The sequence below is a fragment of the Salvia miltiorrhiza genome, chromosome 2 (genome assembly GCF_028751815.1).
Source record: "Salvia miltiorrhiza cultivar Shanhuang (shh) chromosome 2, IMPLAD_Smil_shh, whole genome shotgun sequence".
Taxonomy (NCBI): domain Eukaryota; kingdom Viridiplantae; phylum Streptophyta; class Magnoliopsida; order Lamiales; family Lamiaceae; genus Salvia; species Salvia miltiorrhiza.
Window position 1 is genome coordinate 62017002 of NC_080388.1, and position 19286 is coordinate 62036287.

The following is a 19286-nucleotide window of genomic DNA, read 5'->3' on the forward strand; positions in this document are numbered from 1 at the left end:
TTTCATACACAAACATATATATAAAATTGTAAAATTTTAACTAAGAGATAAAGTAAAATATTTTAACTTTTAATTTATTTCATAACTTAATCGTTTTAACTTCATTTTTCATGATTTTTATACTATATTAAATTTAAAATGAACATATTTTTTAAAAAATAAAATAATGTGATAATGTTTAGAAAAGGATTAAAATATAAAAAAAATAGTGAAAAAATGGTGGGAGAAGAGAGAAAAAAAAGAGAGGGAATAAATGGAGGGAAAAAGCCATTTTTTTATATCAAATTAAAGCTATTTTCATAATCTTTAATTTGATATGTATATTAAATATTTAACATTAATCAAATTAAATTACAATTGAAACGAAAAAAGAGAAATGGAAAAAAAAACATGCAGGATTGAGTGTGAATTGTGAAAAAAATAGGTATTCTGGAGTATTAAAAAAATTATTTTAAAAAAGTTACACTAAAAAGTATCCGAAAAAATTATCTAGTTGTATATTATATAAATATAGATATAAATTGATGTCATATATTTTCTATGAACAAAAGAAATTAAAATTGAAAATAAAATTAAAGTAAATCTAATTAAATAAAATCAAAAGATTAGAAAGATGTAGAAAATAAAATAAATCAAAACATAAAAGAAAAAGGTGGAGTATAAAGAAAAATGAGTGGAACGCAATTTTTGCATACTTGCTGAAAAATAGGAAGCAGTTAAAAAAAAACTGATTTTTAAAATTTGGTGGGAAAAACTAGCCGTTAAACTGCCTTTTTATATATTATATAGATATGCAATGAAGGAACTTGAGCCTAAATCTTAATTATACACCATTTATTATGTAAAGTCAACTGTAATAATAGACTTTATATTTAATTAAGGTTTCAGAAAAAGAAAATACTAGTAGTAATATATTTGTTGGAGGGGCAGATATTTTATCAAACCAACTTCTTCTGCACGCTATTTTTGTAACATAACCATACATTGACATTAATTTATACTACCAAATTGCATTCAATATTATTATTTGTAAAATTCAGTTGGTCTGGCCTACCCCACCAAAATAGGTGGGTCGGGTTGAAATTTTTACAAACCTATTTCTAGGCAGGTTTGGACTGGACTAGCCAATCGGTCATCTTGTATACTTTAAAAGCTTGAGCCCACTGGGCCAAAGGGTATAGGCCCACCCAAAACTTGAGCAGGTCTGACCACTTTGAACACCTCAAATATACCCTGTTCCCTAATAAATGTATCACTGGGTGCGCGGCACAAATTTTAATGGATAAAATGAAAATGTTTGATAGATAACGTGTTGAGTAGAAATGAGTTGCGTGAGGTCATATACCAAAATATAGACGCAATACATTTTTAACGGATGGAATGAAAAAGAAAAAAGTGATACACTTTTCAAGAAGGGAGAGAATATATAATATCCAACAAAAATCTCGAAAACATATTTAGGAATATGCATGTTTCAAATCGAATAACAAACATAAGCAGAAGTGAGTAGTGAGATATGAAATGAACCCTAATCATCTCTAGTCTTCAAGTTCAGATCCAACTACAACCAGCTTCTTTCCTCACCTTCCTCACCTTCATCTCCCTCCTCACCCTCGCCACCCCGTCCCAATCTCCCCGGCCCGCATACACATTCGACAAGCTCACGTACACGACCTCCTTCTCCCCCTCGAGCTCCACCACCTTCCGAGCTGCAACCTCAGCCACTCCAACGTCCCCACAGCTCACGCAAGCACCGAGCAATGCCCTCCAAACCATCCCACAAGATCCGAACCCGAGCTCACCAATCATCTCCTCCGCATCCCTTACATCCCCTTCTTGCCCCATCACCTTTATCATCAAGCAACAATGCTCCGGCATTGGATCAATCCCATACTCAACCCTCATCACGTCAAAGTAACCTCTCACGACGTCTAGCCGGACCCTGCCATGCCAACACGCGGATAGAACATTGAGGAAGGTGATCTCATCCGGCTCCAAATCTTTGACCCCTTTCATCTCCTTGAAGAGCTCAAACACCTTCCTGGGATCACCATTGTGCGCGTATCCAGACATCAACGCGTTCCAAGTGACCAGATTCCTCTCCGGGAGGGACTCAAACGACCTCTCCGCCTCCTCCACCGCCCCACATTTGAAGTACATGTCCGTGAGAGCACTCCCCACTACAACATACTCATCCAAGCCACACTTCAATGCGCAGCAATGCGTCAAACTCCCCAATGTGAGAGCTGCTAAATCAGCAATGCTGCTCAAAACACTCGAAAACGTGAACTCATCCATACGAATGCGACACGAATGCATCTTACAGAAGAACCTCACTGCGTCTCTGCCCCTTCCCCTGTTTGCATACCCTGTTATGATCGCATTCCAAGAAGACGAGTTCGGGTTTGGCATTCTTGAAAGCAAGGTTACAGCATCTTCTACCACTCCAAACTTCGCGATGCCATCTATAAGCTCGTTGTACGAGATGGTGTCGGGATTAGGCATCCGACAAAAAACAGCAAACGCCTGATCAAGCGCTCCGTTTCTAGCATTTGCAGCAAGAACAGAGTTCCATGAGATATCATCCTTCTCAGCCATGTCTCCGAAAACCTTCATCGCGTCCGAAACGCAGCTGCATTTCCCATACATGTCGATCAAGCAGTTCGCCACGAAAATGCTGCATTCAGCGCCGTATTTCAAAATCTTGGAATGCAGAGATTTCCCCTCCCGCACTCTGCTCAGTTGGCCACAAGCACACAGAGCGGCGGTGAACGAATACGAATCCGCAGCAAGATTGGACCTTTCCAGCTGACAAAACAGATTCAAAGCTCTATGAAACTTCCCGGAATGGACATATCCCGAAATCAAAGAGTTCCAAGAAACCACACTTGGTTCAGGAATTTCGTCGAACAGATGGTGGGCATCGTGCACGAGCTCAAACTTAACGTAGAAATTTATCAAAGATGTGGAGACAAATACGTTGGAGATAAACCCAGATTTCAGAAGGTACGAATGGAGCTGTTGGCCGTGAGAGAAGCGGCTGTTAGTGGTACAATCGCGGATCAAATGGACTAGACTGTAGGCATTCGGCTTCGAAGAGAAGCCGAGAATTGGAGGAGCTTTGCGTAATGCTATGGCGGAAATTACAGTTCCTGCAGCCAGTTTTGATCGGGATCATCAAACCCTTTCCAAGAATAGCTGCTAAGTTTACTGGTGCGAGCGAACTCGGGAAGGTGATTTGAAATTGGAGGACACTTCTCCTCAAGGAAAAGAAAAAGAAAAAGAAAAAGAAAAATATATTTGAAATTTGTGACCACAAATTTGATGTCCAAAACTGAATTAGTTTCTCGAGTGCATTTTCATTGATTGAACTGATAGAGTGCAATTACAAAGTCATTTTAATTTCACTTTATATATTCCAATATTCCATGGATGAGCCAAAGAGCTGATTCAACTTTCTTAAATGATGTACGAAAATTTACATTATTTTTTAAAAAGACCCAAAAAATTCAAACTATTTTTGAAAAATATTTTTAAAAGTTGTTTGACCCATAGTGTTTGTATCTTTTTACTGTTTTGATCTTATTGTCATGTTAAATTTGGTTTAAGTAAGTTATGTAACAGCAGAATTTTAACTTTTTAAACTCGTGACTTATTAATTTTATCGGATATGAAATAAATCCCCCATAAGATACGTCATTTTATGTCATACTTTTATAATTAATTGCTCCATCACAATAATTGTATGTTGTGTCCCTCAGTGTTGGATCCCTCGCGAAGGGGTCTGCTTCGCTTAGATGTGGACGTCTCGATCCACAAAGATAGTGGAGCGGTGGGGGTCGATTTCCTAGTCAGAGATTCTGATGGTTCGATCTGGCAGCTGTGGCACGTCGGGTGGGGATGAGTGAGACTATTTTGATGGGAGAGCTTCATGCTTTGTTGCTTGGAGTTGGTTTCTGCATGGAGAACGATCTAGGTCCGATTGAGGTGTTCTTGGATTCGCTCCTAGCGATTCATGTTCTCCAAGAACATCACCGTGGCATGGATTCATTGAGTTTTTTTTTTTTTTGATCGGGCAAAGTCATGTTAGATGTTAGTAATAAGTTCCCCATCCACTCCAAGAACCACCTTATCTCTCCATTCACCAAAATCCACCTTATATCTTCAATCTCCAAATTCGCTCCCAAGAGGGATCGAACCCGGGTCACTTCACTTAAGTGAGGACCCGGTGGCCAGTGGGCTAAGCCCCCTGGTTCATTGAGTGATGACACTAACGATGACACTAACGAGCTCTTTGAGGCTTTTTGTCGAATTAAAGAGAGTGTTGTTTTTGAGTTCTTTCATGTTTGTAGCGAGGGCAATCGTGCCACTCATGTTTTAGCGAATTTCGTTGCTTTGTCGGATGGTCCAAAGATCTGGAAGTCGGATTTTTCAATCTGGCTCACAAATATTGCTCATCGTGATTTGATATAATATTTTGTTTCGATTCAAAAAAATTGTATGTTGTGCTTAAATTATATTGCCTCGAATTAACTTATACTAAATAAGAAAATTTTATTTTCTTTTTTCTCCTTTCATAATAAGTATGCTCAAGTTTTCTTTCTCAACAAAAGTTGAGAAATACAAATACAATAAATAAAGGTTGAGACATGTTATAGAAAGTTGAAAGTAAAATAAAGCAATGCGAAAACGACTTATTATTAATTTGCTATTGCATATTAAGAAGTGAAAATAAAATAAATTTGAGTAGCTTAAAAATAAATAATAAAGTGAAAATTAAATTTAAGCTAACATAGATAGTGACATCACGAGAAAGGTTGGGCCTAGACCTCTTACCTCTTTTTCTTTATTAGAATGTGACCATATTTTAGAAATAATGCAATTAAATAGGAACAAAAAAAGCTACCTGTAAATTATTGAATTCCTTATATTTTATTACATTTAATAGAAAACCGTACAAATTAAGACTTTTATGAGTGAATTGACAAAACATGGTTTCACACGCTTTATTTACTTCAATTATTAAAACGAAATATATATAAGATAATTGTAATCACACTTATTTTTATTTTGACTCTAAAATTTATATGATGAACTATGATATGAATAATTAAAAAATAACGATATGCAACTGAATTGATAAAATATTTTTTTATCATTAAACTTAAAATTTGAATCATCACAAAAAAATGAAAAATCATTATGAATTACCTTTTTGAAAGAACCTCTCACGTGAACTAAAATAAAAACACCTATTAAAATATAAAAAGGTAGTGACTTTTGGACACCAGGTGTCTTGGACACCTTCATAAAAAAAATGGTTTTTGCTTAATATTTAATTTGACCGATTTTTGTTATTAAGTGATTTTTCTAAAATATCATTTTCAAAATTATATTCAACCGATTTGTTATTATTTTTGGTTTTTATATATTTTTATATATAAAAAAATAAATTAGTGAATTTGAAAAAAAATAAATAATAATAACAAAATCGATTGAATATATTTTTGGAAAGGATATTTTAGACAAATCACTAAATAGCAAAAAAATCGGTCAAATTAAATATTAAGCAAAAACTGAATTTTTATGAAAGTGTCTAAGACACCTGATGTCCAAAAATCTTTTCCCAATATAAAATATGAACCATTTTCAGTCCTTAGATCATCAAGATCTATCATTAATTTATCACCTTATTGGATGAATTCATGGTCTCATCCTATAGGTAACAAAAAATTTATTTTTTACAATTTATATAGTCACACAGTAAATTCTTACGTGTCTATATAAAATTCATATATTTTAATTATTTCGTATTTTATATGTTAAAAAATATTTATACCCTACCTCTCCCCATTGATATACTATAGTAGTACATTTTTTCTTCACATTTAAATACTTTAATTCGCTATAGTACTTTAATTCGCTTTCAAAAAAACTCTCACCACCGCAAACCTACCCCACCCCCACACCACCCCACCCCACCCACCGAACAAAAGTAATGAAAAGATAAATTACATTTCTATTGGTGGGGTAGCTCGATTTCTATCCAAAAATTATGTTCATTTATCGTGTATTATTTACATAATATTATACATAAAAAATGAGTATAGCTAACTATATTTATTCATAAAAGTAATTGCCACTTTCTTTTCTTCATCAAAATTTATTGGATAGACACAAGTTTAAATTCTCACTTTTTCTGTATTTCAAAAGAACAAAAGATCGAAATGCAATCTTAAATAGTAAAAAAAACCCATTTAATTAATACTATTTCTTTTTTAACCATATTCACACCTAACCAATGTACTATTTTTTATTTTTATATATATAAAATACAAATCTCAAGAAAGCAATGCAGCACCTCAAAAGGGACATGTGTGATTTCAAATCACGATCACTTTTCGAAGTATAACATCGTGTATACATATTCATTTTTTGCTCTTTACTTACCTTCAAAAAAATTTACCCTTTGACAAGAAATAAAAATAATAAAAAGTCATTTTTGGAAGGCTATTGGAAAGATACATAAACCCAACTTGTTCCATTTTGTTTTGTCCCAATATAAAGATAGTGAGTGAGTGCCCATCACATGTTACTACAATACTCTTCATCAAACCAAAAAAAAGAAAAAAAAAGAAAAAAAATGAGACATATTATCCATAACTTAGCACTCATAATTTCTATCATATGCTCCACCACTCTAACGATCCATGCCACCAATCTCCCGCCATTCTCATGCGGCGCTCCACCAACTAAATCATCATATCCATTCTGTAACGTCGGGGCGCCGGTCAGGGAGCGGGCCCGCGACCTGATCTCGCGCCTCACGTTGGACGAGAAGATCTCGCAGCTCGTCAACAAGGCCGCGGGCATCCCGCGCCTCGGCGTCCCCTACTACCAATGGTGGTCGGAGGCGCTGCATGGGGTGGCCATCGCCACCGGCGTCGAGAACGGCGTCTCCTTCAAGGGGGACGTCAAGGCCGCCACCAGCTTCCCTCAAGTCATACTCACGGCCTCCACATTTGATGCCGATCTCTGGTATCGGATAGCAAAGGTTAGTACATTTCAACAAGTTATTATTTTTTTTTTTTTTGGGGGGGGGGTCGGGGGAGTTGAAATTTGTTTGATGCAATGAAAATGAGATGTGGGATCTTGAAAATATTAGCTTTCTATCTTTGTTTCAGCTTGAGATAGGCCTGTTTAAATCATCGTACAAATCGATGGAGGTTTTGTGTTGTTTGAGAAAGATGTGAATCTTGATTTGTGCTGAAGATGTTTATGAATATGTAAGTCCAGAAACAGAGGAATACATCTAGATTCGTTTTCTCATATGATGCCAAATTAATATGTGGGGGCATTAATTTTCTTTTTATGAAAATGATTAAAGACTAAAAGGAAGAAACAGCTAAATTAGAGTACAAAGCATTTCAAGGCTTGCCATGACAGAGACTGCAGGTATGTATTTATTGTCCAAGATACCACATACAATTGATATATAACATTTACCATGCTGGAACAAGTGACGGTAGAGGGGGGGGGGGGGGGGGGGGGGGGGGGAAGAATAGCAAGTGATTGGATTTTTGTGTCTCCACGCTGTTACCTTCCACCACTCCCTGCCTTGCAAATTCAATTAAAGAATGGGAAGTGTTTTTTGGAGTGCGTGTCACATTTTTAAGCACCAATTAATTAAGGGTTTTATGTAGAAACATCTAAATATAGTGGTGCAACATATTAGAGTTAAAATAGAAACATAAATTGAATTGAAAATGAAAGTCTAATAAAATAGGAAAGAGTTTTGTAATACAATTGATATTCAGTTGAAATCTGGGAGTAACCATACTTAGACATTTGGTGTCTGTGTGTTTGCAGTATTTTTGAGTTCTATGTTACTAAGGTTTTCATGCGAAAACATTGAACATACTGGTGAAACAGATTTGGAGTTAAAATAGGAAATATTTTTTAAAATTGAATAACCAGAAATCAAAGGCCAAATATACATTTGATTTGCAATTGAAATTTGAGTGTAACCATGCTTAGATATTTGGTGTGTGTGTGTGTTTGCAGCATTTTTGAGTTGTGTGTTACTAATGTTTCCATGTACAAACATGTAATGTAATTATCATGACACATTGAGTTGAATACACAGATTTGGAGCTAAAAACAGGAAATATTTTTCAAAATGCAATGCTATACGTTTGAGTTAGTTATGATAGTTTAGAACAAATTTGAAGGTGATTGGAACAGAGGCAAGAGGCATCTACAACGAGGGGCAGGCGATCGGGCTGACATTCTGGTCGCCAAACATCAACATTTTCAGGGATCCGCGGTGGGGCCGCGGCCAAGAGACCCCCGGAGAGGACCCCTTGCTCACGGCCAAGTATGCGACATCGTTTGTCAGAGGCATCCAAGGCGACTCCTTTGAGGGCGGAGCTCTCAAAGACGGCCACCTCCAAGTCTCCGCCTGCTGCAAGCACTTCACCGCCTATGATCTCGACAAATGGCAAGGATATGATCGCTTCACCTTTAATGCTCAAGTAATACTATATTTTGTTTGATTAGGCCATTTTTGTTGGTGAGCTTTTGTGGGATTTATGGAGTTTTTGAGTGTTTTTGTAGGTGACGAAGCAGGATATGGCGGATACGTACCAGCCCCCGTTTAGGAGCTGCGTGGAGGAGGGAAAGGCGAGTGGGATAATGTGCGCGTACAATCTTGTGAACGGCGTCCCAAACTGCGCGGATTATGATCTGCTCACCAAGACTGCTCGCGGAGTGTGGGGATTTGAAGGGTGAGATAAAAATGTTGTTGTTTTGGTTTTTGTTCTCGAATGATTTGATGTGCTTTTGAACTGGCTAACGTTGTTTGGGGGTTCCGTTTTAGGTACATAACCTCGGATTGTGATGCCGTTTCGCTTCTCTTTCAGCAGCAGCACTACGCAAAATCGGATGAAGAGGCTGTTGCTGATGTTCTCAAAGCCGGTTAGTTGTGCAAAAGAACTAATCTGCTCAGTTTGGAAAAAGATTGAAACATTAATGTGATGTGATGTGTGTGTTTTTTTGTTTGGGATGAATGCAGGAATGGATGTGAATTGTGGTTCCTATTTGGGGAATTACACAAAATCTGCTGTCTTAAAGGGGAAGGTGTCTGAATCTGATATAGACAGGGCTCTTGAGAATCTCTTCTCTGTGAGGATGAGGTTGGGCCTCTTCAATGGGGCCCCGAGTGGGCTAACCTACGGAAAACTCGGACGTGCAGATATCTGCACACCCGAGCACCAGGAGTTGGCGCTCGAGGCGGCCAGGCAGGGGATAGTCCTACTGAAGAACGAGGGAAACCTGTTGCCGCTATCTAAGGCTCGGACAGGGTCTCTTGCAGTTGTGGGCCCGAACGCAAATGTTTCCAAGACGCTCCTCGGAAACTACGCGGGGCCGCCTTGCACCACCGTCACTCCACTCCAAGGGCTATCGAGTTATGTTAAGGATGTCAGTTTTGAACAAGGGTGCGCCACCATCAACTGCACCTCTGCTGATGTGAAAGCAGCCGTCGTGCTTGCAAAGTCAGTAGACTACGTCGTGTTGGTGATGGGACTCAATCAGGAACGCGAGAGGGAAGATCTTGATCGCGACGACTTGGTGCTCCCCGGGAAGCAGCAGAGCCTCATCATGAGCGTTGCCAAGGCGGCTAAGAGGCCCATCGTTTTGGTGCTGCTTTGTGGAGGGCCAGTTGATGTTTCCTTTGCCAAAAATGAGAAGAAAATTGGGAGCATTTTGTGGGCTGGTTATCCTGGTCAGGCTGGAGGCAGAGCAATTGCAGAGATCATATTTGGTGACTATAATCCAGGTAAAAAGAATAGAAAAAAAACAAGTTGATGTTTTTAGGTCTACAAAACTCAAGAATCAAATGTGACTAATGTTGTGATTAATGTTACTTGTTTTAGGAGGAAGGTTGACAATGACTTGGTATCCACAAGACTTCATCAAGATACCTATGACTGATATGAGAATGAGGGCCGATCCGTCGTCCGGCTACCCGGGACGCACCTATAGATTCTACAAAGGCGAAAAAGTGTTTGAATTCGGGTACGGCCTCAGCTACTCCACCTATTCTTACAAGATCATTTCTGTGAGCCAAAACAAGTTTGATCTCAAGGCATTATCATCCGCTTCCGGCGTTCCTAAAAACCTAGGGTATGTCTCGGTCCTGGAGTTGGGACCGGAGTCGTGTGAGAAGGCTAGGTTTTCGGTTGTAGTTAGCGTTGAAAATGAAGGGGAGATGGGAGGCAAGCATCCAGTGCTTTTGTTTGTGAGGCGCGCTCAAGGTGGTGGTAGCAGCCCGATGAAACAACTGGTCGGGTTTCAGACAGTAAGGACGGACGCCAAGGAGAAGACGAACGTCGAGTTTTGGGTGAGTCCGTGTGAGCATTTTAGTAGGGCTAGTGAAGATGGGGTGATGGTGATTGAATCAGGAGATGGGAATTTAGTTGTAGGAGATGAGGAGTATCCTATTAGCATAAATATTTGACACAAGAATTGTTAATTGTGTTAAGGTTTTATGCAGCTTGATGACTATTGGAATAAAATGTATTTGAAATGTGGGAATTGCTGCAGTTGAATTGCTATAGTGTTGGTTGTCATTGAAAGTTAAGTAATTAACCACATTTTGAATATTTATTGGAGCAACTGTTTTTGCTTTATAGTTTATGTCTAGCATTCAAAGTTTATTTTGCTAGTATCTAATTAAGTATGTACTTGATGTTTGTAGTACATATAAAGCTTAGATGGATTTATGGCTTAGTGAATATTATCATACATAAGTCATAATCACACAAATAATAGCCATCTCTCTCTCTCTCTCTCTCTCATAAACAAAACCTACCTACCACACACAAGCAAAAAACTCACTTTTACTTCTAGACTACAATCTCCTCCTAAAGACTACAAATCACGACACACTTTAACCTCTCCTGATCACTCACAACACTTGAAATACTTCAAATTTCTCCCCCAAAAAAACCCTGATCAAAACATGAGACATCTCATCCACTACATCATTCCTCTCGCACTAGCAATCACACTCTCTCTCATACTCACATTCAACAATCTCTCTCCCAAACCTCTCCCACCTTTCTCATGCAACACCCCATCCACCGCATCCCTCCCCTTCTGCGACGCCCATCTCCCCATCGAGAGACGCGCCCGCGACCTAGTCGGGCGCCTCACCCTCGACGAGAAGATCGGCCAGCTCGTGAACAAGGCCGCCGCCATCCCGCGTCTCGGCATCCCCTACTACGAGTGGTGGTCGGAGGCGCTGCATGGCGTCGCCATGGCCGCCGGAGTCGAGAACGGCTTCTCCTTCAACGGGACGATCAGGGCAGCCACCAGCTTCCCTCAAGTCATACTCACGGCAGCTACCTTTGATGCTCATCTTTGGTACAAAATAGCTAAGGTTAGTAAAAAATCATTTTTTCTTTTTATAATATGAGGTGATTAATTAACAATAGTGATTTTCTTGTTTGATTATCATGTAACGACAATGTGGTGTGGAATCTTTTTTCTGAATATTTTGTCTTGAGATAAGGTAATTATTTAGCTTATGGGACCGCGGAAGTCCGTATATGTGACTTAAAAATTATTTGATGATATGGTATCCTTTAATTTTTTGATTAAAGTGTTTGTTTGTATACTATATAATTTTGTACAAAAACAGGTGATTGATTAGTCACTATCTATAAATATAATAATTTAGACGACACCTTTCATTCAAAGATAGTATGTATAAACTGGCATCAAATATTGTCAATCCGATCAAAAGTAAAAAAAAATGAAGCAACATACATTGGAAAACAGTCCTGTTGATCAATATAGGTATCTTTATGTCCCCACTATCAACCAACCCAACATTTTTCAATCTAAAAATGAACTTAAATCAGAATTAATTAGCACATGTAAAACAAATTTTTCAATGAGATTTACACATTATTATTATGCAATTTGAAGGCAACTGGAGAAGAGGGCCGAGCAATATACAATGCAGGGGAGGCGACGGGCATGACCGTTTGGTCACCTAACATCAACATCTTCCGAGATCCGCGGTGGGGCCGCGGCCAAGAGACCCCCGGAGAGGACCCTTTGGTCGCCAGCACCTATGCTGTGGCGTTTGTACGAGGCCTCCAAGGCGATGCTTTTGAAGGTGGCCGCGATGGCCGCCTTCAGCTCTCTGCTTGCTGCAAGCATCTCACTGCCTATGATTTGGATCACTGGAAGGGACTTCACCGTTTCACCTTCAATGCTCAAGTAAATTTCTCTCTGTTTTTCTTCAATTCATCCTCTACATCAACTGTTTAGGGCCAACATCATATTTTAACCTCACCTTTGACGTTATTTTCAAAAGTGTCATGGCCTTAATTAATTCAATAAATGACAGAGTGAACTAATAAAACATTCATTCTACTCTTATTATTTTAATTCATAACTCTGAATTGAAGTTTCTTAGTTGTGAATTGACCCTATTTGATTATGTACCAAAATATTTTTTAGTCATGAAATGATAATATTTTATCTACAATTCACAACTACAAAGTTTCATAGTGATGAATTGATCATATTTACCTATAATATACAACTACTAAACTTCTTCTTAATTGTAAATTAAGGACACCATCTTAATCTTATTTTTTATATCTTAATGATCAGTATTTTTTATCTTTATAATATCAAAATGTATATTTTCATAAATGAACTTTTCGTTCGGTTCTTTATCCTCCCTCAACACCCTCAATCTATTTTTTTATTTTTATTGTTTCCACAAAATAAATATTTTTGTCGCAGGAAATTTTAAATTTTAAGTCCCTCCATTTGTGTTAAGCGAAGGTTACGAAGCAAGATATGGCAGATACATTCCAGCCACCTTTCAGAAGCTGCATCGAGGAGGGGAGAGCCAGTGGCATAATGTGTGCTTACAATCTGCTCAACGGCGTCCCAAGCTGCGCCCATCGCCATCTTCTCACAAACACAGCTCGCCAACAATGGGGCTTCCAAGGCTATATAGTCTCCGACTGCGACGCCGTTTCACTCATCCACCAGAAGCAGAACTACACGGACTCACATGGCGACGCAGTGGCCGCAGTTCTCAGAGCCGGTCAGTACCATCTCGCCACCACTCTACTCTGTATATTCGTTAAAAAAAAAAAATTTAAAAAAAAGCAACTTTATCATTTTATCCTTCTGATTATTATAAAAATTAACAATCATAAAACTCGTTAGTTAATCGTGAATTACAATTTAAAACCGTCTGGCTTCTTACTCATTGATATAATTTTTACCTACAATTTGCAACCACCAAGTTTCTTAGCCGTGAATTAAGTATACTTTTACTTTTATGGCTATTTTCATACCCAAAATGGCTAATTTGATATTAAGATTTGATGTCACATTTTGAAGCACAGGGATGGACCTCAACTGCGGGTCATACTTGGCAGAGCACACAAAATCAGCCGTCGCCGACGGGAAGGTGTCGGAATCCGACATAGACAGAGCCCTCCACAATCTCTTCTCTGTAAGAATGAGGCTAGGCCTATTCGACGGAGACCCTCAAAAACAAATCTACGGCGATCTCGGCCGCAACCACGTCTGCAGCCCCGACCACCAACAACTGGCGCTCGAAGCCGCGCGCGACGGCATCGTGCTACTCAAAAACTCCCACAATCTCCTCCCATTATCCAAGACCCACACAAGGGCTCTCGCAGTGATCGGCCCCAACGCAGACGACGCGAAGACGCTGGTCGGAAACTACGCGGGGCCGCCTTGCAACGCCATCACTCCGTTGCAAGGCCTGAAGAGATATGTAAGGAAAACTGTGTTCCATGGAGGCTGCGACCACGATGCGGCCGTGGGGATCGCGCGATCGGCGGACTACGTCGTTTTGGTGATGGGGCTGAATCAGGAGCACGAGAGCGAGGAGATGGACAGGGAAGATCTGGTGCTTCCCCCGGAGCAGGAGGGGCTCATCAAGACGGTGGCGGCGGCCGCCAGGAATCCGGTTGTTTTGGTGCTCATCTGCGGCGGAGCCGTGGACGTCTCCTTCGCGCGGGATGATCCCAAAATAGGAGGGATTTTGTGGGGTGGGTACCCTGGTGAAGGAGGGGGCAGAGCAGTTGCAGAGATTATTTTTGGTGATCATAATCCAGGTATACAATCTTGTTTTAATTTTCATCAAAATTTTAAATTCTAAAGTCTAAGCAATCTTATTGATTAGGGGATGAGATTCAGTATCCCACAATTTTATGTGTGTCACTGTGTCTCATGCTTATATTTATTATTTTAAAAATATTTTTTATAAAAATAAAATTTATTATAATACTATGAATTATATTTAATTTTTATTTCAAAAAATTAAAATTTTTAAAAAGTATATACCATCACTTTGAATTTATCAACCTATTATTAGCTAATAAAAGTGAAATTAAATGATAAAAAATAATTATATACCCTAGATTGATGGAATAAACCCTTGTTAATAATCACAAAATTAAACTAAATCATATAAAATTGAAATTGAAGAAAATATATATAAGAAATTAAACAGAATTGAAAGTGGAACACAAAGTGGGACATAAAATATGGTACACTAAATCTCATTCCATTGATTAGACTATTGTTATTGGTAAATTTTGAAAATCACTAAATCATTTTTTTGTATTAAAAGAACAAATAATGAAAAATGGTAAAATCAAATTAACTTTTGATCATCGAAAAAAATATCGGTCTAGTTAATTTCTCTCGATTTAAGTTATTTTGATTTGATTATTTTTTAGGCAAGAACATAATCAAATAATTGAATATTCACCGTTAAGAACTTTACATTTTCTCTCGATTTAAGTTATTTTGATTTGAATATTTTCTTACTTATGTAATTTATCAATATATATATATATATATATATATATATATATATATATATAATATCTCGTATTTCATTGTAGGAGGTAGGCTCCTTGTAACATGGTATCCACAAGAATTCACTAAAACACCCATGTCCGATATGAGGATGAGGCCTGATCATAAATCAGGCTACATAGGGCGCACCTATAGATTCTACAAAGGCGAGAAGCTATTTGAATTCGGATACGGCCTTAGCTACTCCAACTATATATATAAGTTCGCCTCTGTCACCCAAATCGAGCTCAATTTCAAGACATCGTCATATGATGATATCAAGACTCATCAAAAATTAGGTTTCGTTGCGGTTTCAGAGATTGTGTTGGATTCTTGCAAGAAAGCGAGGTTTTCGGCTATAGTTAGCGTCGAAAATGAAGGGAGTATGGCAGGGAAGCATCCGGTGTTGTTGTTTTTGAGGCGGAATCAGATTCAGACTCGAACCGACAATCCGATTAAGCAATTGGTCGGATTTCGAACAGTGAGATTGGAGGGAAATGAGAGGGGAAATGTTGAGTTTGAAGTGGATCCATGTATGCAATTTGCTAGTGCCGATGAATCTGGAGTGATGGTGATTGAATTAGGGCGACATTTCTTGATTGTGGGAGATCAAGAGTTTTCAATCACCATAAATGTGTGATCGCGTGATTTGATTTGATTTGAGATTGTTGACAAAATTGTTGTTGATCAATAATTGATGGTTGGTGATTTATGCAACTAGCTAGTTTGATTGCAAGATATTGCTGAATTTGATAAATAAGTGTTGAAAAATCCACTAGCTAGCCTCCACATACAAGCCATGTTCTTCGTGGACCAAACTCAAAATGGACCCAACTCAACTAAATGCGTAAAAAGTAATGCTTCTTCTTTCTATTTAGTTACTCACTCTGTCCCAATAATCTTGTCTCACTTTCCTTTTTGGGTTGTCCCAATAATCTTGTCCCATTTTCTTTTTAGGTAAATTTTAAGACTAATTAACTCTCACTTAAACATGATTCTAATTAAACTTTCCCCCTCTAAATCACATCTACTCGCTCTTTCTCTCTCCCTACCATCTCCCCTATTCTCCCTCTCTAAATTCACTCCACCATTTCCCTCTGCAAATCCACCGGCGCCGCTGCCCCTCTGTTCCGCCGACGCCGCCTCCCACCTTCCCCAACTGTAAATCTGCTTCCCCTCTGTTCCACCGGCGCCGCCTCCCACCTTCCCCATCTGTAAATCCGCTTCCCCTCTGTTTTGCGGGCGTCGCCTCCCTCTTCCCCATCTGTTCTGCCGCCGCCGCCGCCTCCCCCCTTCCCCCTCTGTAATTCCGCTCCCCCAGAAATTAGGGCTTGTCGGACTCGTTGTAGTGACAGCGGAGAGCGCCCTCCGCCTCTTGCCCCTCTTCTCACGCCGCCTCTCGCCGTCAAGTCGCCTCTTCTCTCCTCCACCATTCATGGTGCTTCGCCTCTCCTACTCTTTTTGTCTCAGAAGTGGTGGTGAGTGGTAATCTTGTCTGGAATTTAGGAACTAAAGAAGAGGGATAGAAGGGGATATAAATTAGGGATTTTGTTTTTCTGTTCTTGAATTTGCTGCATTTCTTGAATTGGTTTTCTTTTTCTTGTTTACTGAATTTGCAGAGTGTTGATTAGTTCTCCTTGAATTTATTTTTGTTGAATTCATGTTTCTCGCCGGAAATAAAAAATCCTGCTGCTGAATTTGCTGAATTTGTTGCGTTTCTTGAATTTATTTTTTGTTGAATTCATGTTTCTCAACACACGAATTAGGAAGAGGTTAAGCTATGAATTTGCTGAATTTGCTGCGTTCCTTGAATTCATGTTTCTCGCCAGCCGCGCAGCTTCTGCTTAGTGTTTGGTGTCGCCGGCCGCCGAGAGAGAGAGACACATGTTTGGGAAGGTGTTAAGCTATACTTACTTTTTCTTGAACATGTGGGACCTTCTATTTTACCACACTAATTTCACACTCTTTAATCTCTGTGTCCAAAAGAAAGGGGACAACATTATTGGGATGGAGGGAGTACTATATTTTACTGCCCGTTAACACTTACTTATATTGTACACTTTAAATATATACACCTCCCCCCTCCCATTCAAAAATATCATATTTTTCATTTTCGTTCGTCTCAAAAGTAAGTATCACTTTCTCTTTTTAACCGCAACTACTCATTTTTACATAATTTCATAATCAATTCAACAACAATCATTCATTTCCATTCAACAAATTATTTACGACCTTTTGTTCAAACTTGCGTCATTCCTAACTAATACTCTCTTATGTTACAGAGAAAGTATAGAGATAAATAGTATATTGCCTTCATTTAACAACTTATTTTATATTCCCTCCGTCCACGAAAGAACTTCGTATCTTTTTTTTGGGACGTCCACAAAAAAACTTCCTACCTATTTTTGGATTATACACCACCACTTATAATTACTTACTTTTCACAACTCTCAATATTAATTAATCCCTCCGTCCACGAAATGAGTACTCATTTGTGGACGGCACGGGTTTTAAGAAATATATGGAGTGTAGTGTGAATAGTTTAAGGGTCCCACTTTTTGAGTGTATTAATTAAAGAGATGTGTGAGGTATACTTGCCAAAAAGGAAAATGGGTACTCATTTCGTGGACGGACGAAAAAGAAAATATGGGTACTCATTTCGTGGACGAAGGGAGTATAACATATTTTCACCATTTCCAATACAGTTAATAACCTTTTTTTCACTCTCAATACACTTAACAATCTTTTTCTTAAAACTCGTGCCACTCCCTCTTAGGAAGTTCTTTCATGGACGGAGGAAGTATTATTTTTAATACTACTATTATTTTGTGAGACACTCTGCATCTATAATGAACTTGTATTTTATACGTCAATTGTCTTAATGAAATACGAATGAAATTTTGAGATTTGAGATTAAAACTATAATAATAAATACGGATATCATTCTTTGTACGGCATACCCCAGTCATAAATACGTGCATTAATTTTGGACTTGAAGTTACATGGCACATGTGATGTCTTTAAAATTAATATATTTATTCTGACATATTTAAAGATCTTAATTATATATATGACCATCATATATTTTTAAAAAGATTTTTTCAGACATGTAATTATTTAATTCATGATCTTGGATTCTTGACTAACAATAAGTTAATGAGATTTATAATTCCTCTTGGAATACGGTGCTGTTTAACAGTGATGATAAATAAAATCGAAATTCAATTTCATAACAAATTCATTCCATTTATGACGACTGCGAATTAGCTGTCTGATAAATTTAAGTATGTTCAGGATAGATAATAGGTTATATACTTATGTTGAGTTCCTCAACCTTTTCACTATTTGAGAAATAATATAAATTAATTAAAATTTTGCATTATAGTAATATATATATATTTTTTAATTACAAGAGATATTTATTATATAATCAAATAAATCACTCGCACACATGTAAGATCTCTAGACCATGTAAAGATGGAAAAACGGAATCTCTACACCACACAAATATGAGAAAATAATCGTACCTAACCGCACGCAGTCGGGATCAATATATCACACAAATGTGGAAAAACTACATCGCCCGCAGACAGGATTCTACACCGCATGCAAGCGAAATTGATCCAAAAAAATTGAACTACACCACTAAGGTGGGAAAATTACATTAAACCCAAGAAAAGTGGGAAAATAACCGCATGTAGCAGGCGAGACCACTACGCCACACAAAAGTAAAAAGACTACACCGTACGCAAGAGGAATTAAATCCAAAATCTCTCACAAAGAATTTTTTTTTTATGCCTCAATTTTGTCATTTGAGCTAACGATTATCTTTAGTGTGATTGATTGGTGGGAGTACATTTAAATTTTGTTGTAAATAATAGTTTTAATAAGTGATTTATGACATCGTTTAACATTATCAAAATCTTAGTATAAGTACAAACTAAATGCGCCATATCATACATCTAGCTAGTCACCAAAATTGTATTGGCCTATTGGGGGCCGAATATGCCACGCACACAAACAGAAATTTGGGAATTTAATGCAATAATGATCACAGTAATAATTTTTTTGTACTTACGCCCCATTCTTAAAATGCTAAAAAGAAAAAAACCTCTAGAATATATTGCCCCCACTCTTCTTCTTCATAAAAACAAAAAGGAAATTAAGAAAAGACACTATAATAAACATACATACTATGTTCAGCCAGTGCGTGGATAAATATTAAAAAATATTTTCACACCGCTATAATTGAAAATAATGAATAAATTATTAAATGAGTGGATAAAATATTGAAAAATATTTTCATACCACTACTCAAAAATAATATACTTCCTTTGTCAATAAAAGAATTTTTT

General features: G+C 37.9%; 3 protein-coding genes across 3 annotated transcripts; 2 read left to right on the forward strand and 1 right to left on the reverse strand.

Moving 5' to 3' along the window:
• Positions 1–1381: 1381 nt before the first annotated feature.
• Positions 1382–3428, reverse strand: LOC131010896 (putative pentatricopeptide repeat-containing protein At5g47460). The gene has a single exon (XM_057938599.1). It carries the CDS (start codon positions 2647–2649, stop codon positions 1552–1554), a length of 1098 nt encoding a protein of 365 aa, XP_057794582.1. The 5' UTR covers positions 2650–3428; the 3' UTR covers positions 1382–1551.
• Positions 3429–6401: 2973 nt separating this feature from the next.
• On the forward strand, positions 6402–10691 carry LOC131010871 (probable beta-D-xylosidase 7). Its single transcript, XM_057938560.1, has 6 exons — positions 6402–7054; positions 8232–8534; positions 8617–8786; positions 8879–8976; positions 9074–9838; positions 9936–10691. The coding sequence occupies exons 1-6, from the start codon at positions 6590–6592 to the stop codon at positions 10517–10519; spliced, it is 2385 nt and encodes a 794-aa protein (XP_057794543.1). The 5' UTR covers positions 6402–6589; the 3' UTR covers positions 10520–10691.
• Positions 10686–15648, forward strand: LOC131010872 (probable beta-D-xylosidase 7). Its single transcript, XM_057938561.1, has 5 exons — positions 10686–11443; positions 11995–12291; positions 12868–13135; positions 13443–14183; positions 14979–15648. Exons 1-5 carry the CDS (start codon positions 11024–11026, stop codon positions 15569–15571), a joined length of 2319 nt encoding a protein of 772 aa, XP_057794544.1. The 5' UTR covers positions 10686–11023; the 3' UTR covers positions 15572–15648.
• The last annotated feature ends 3638 nt before the right edge of the window (positions 15649–19286 follow it).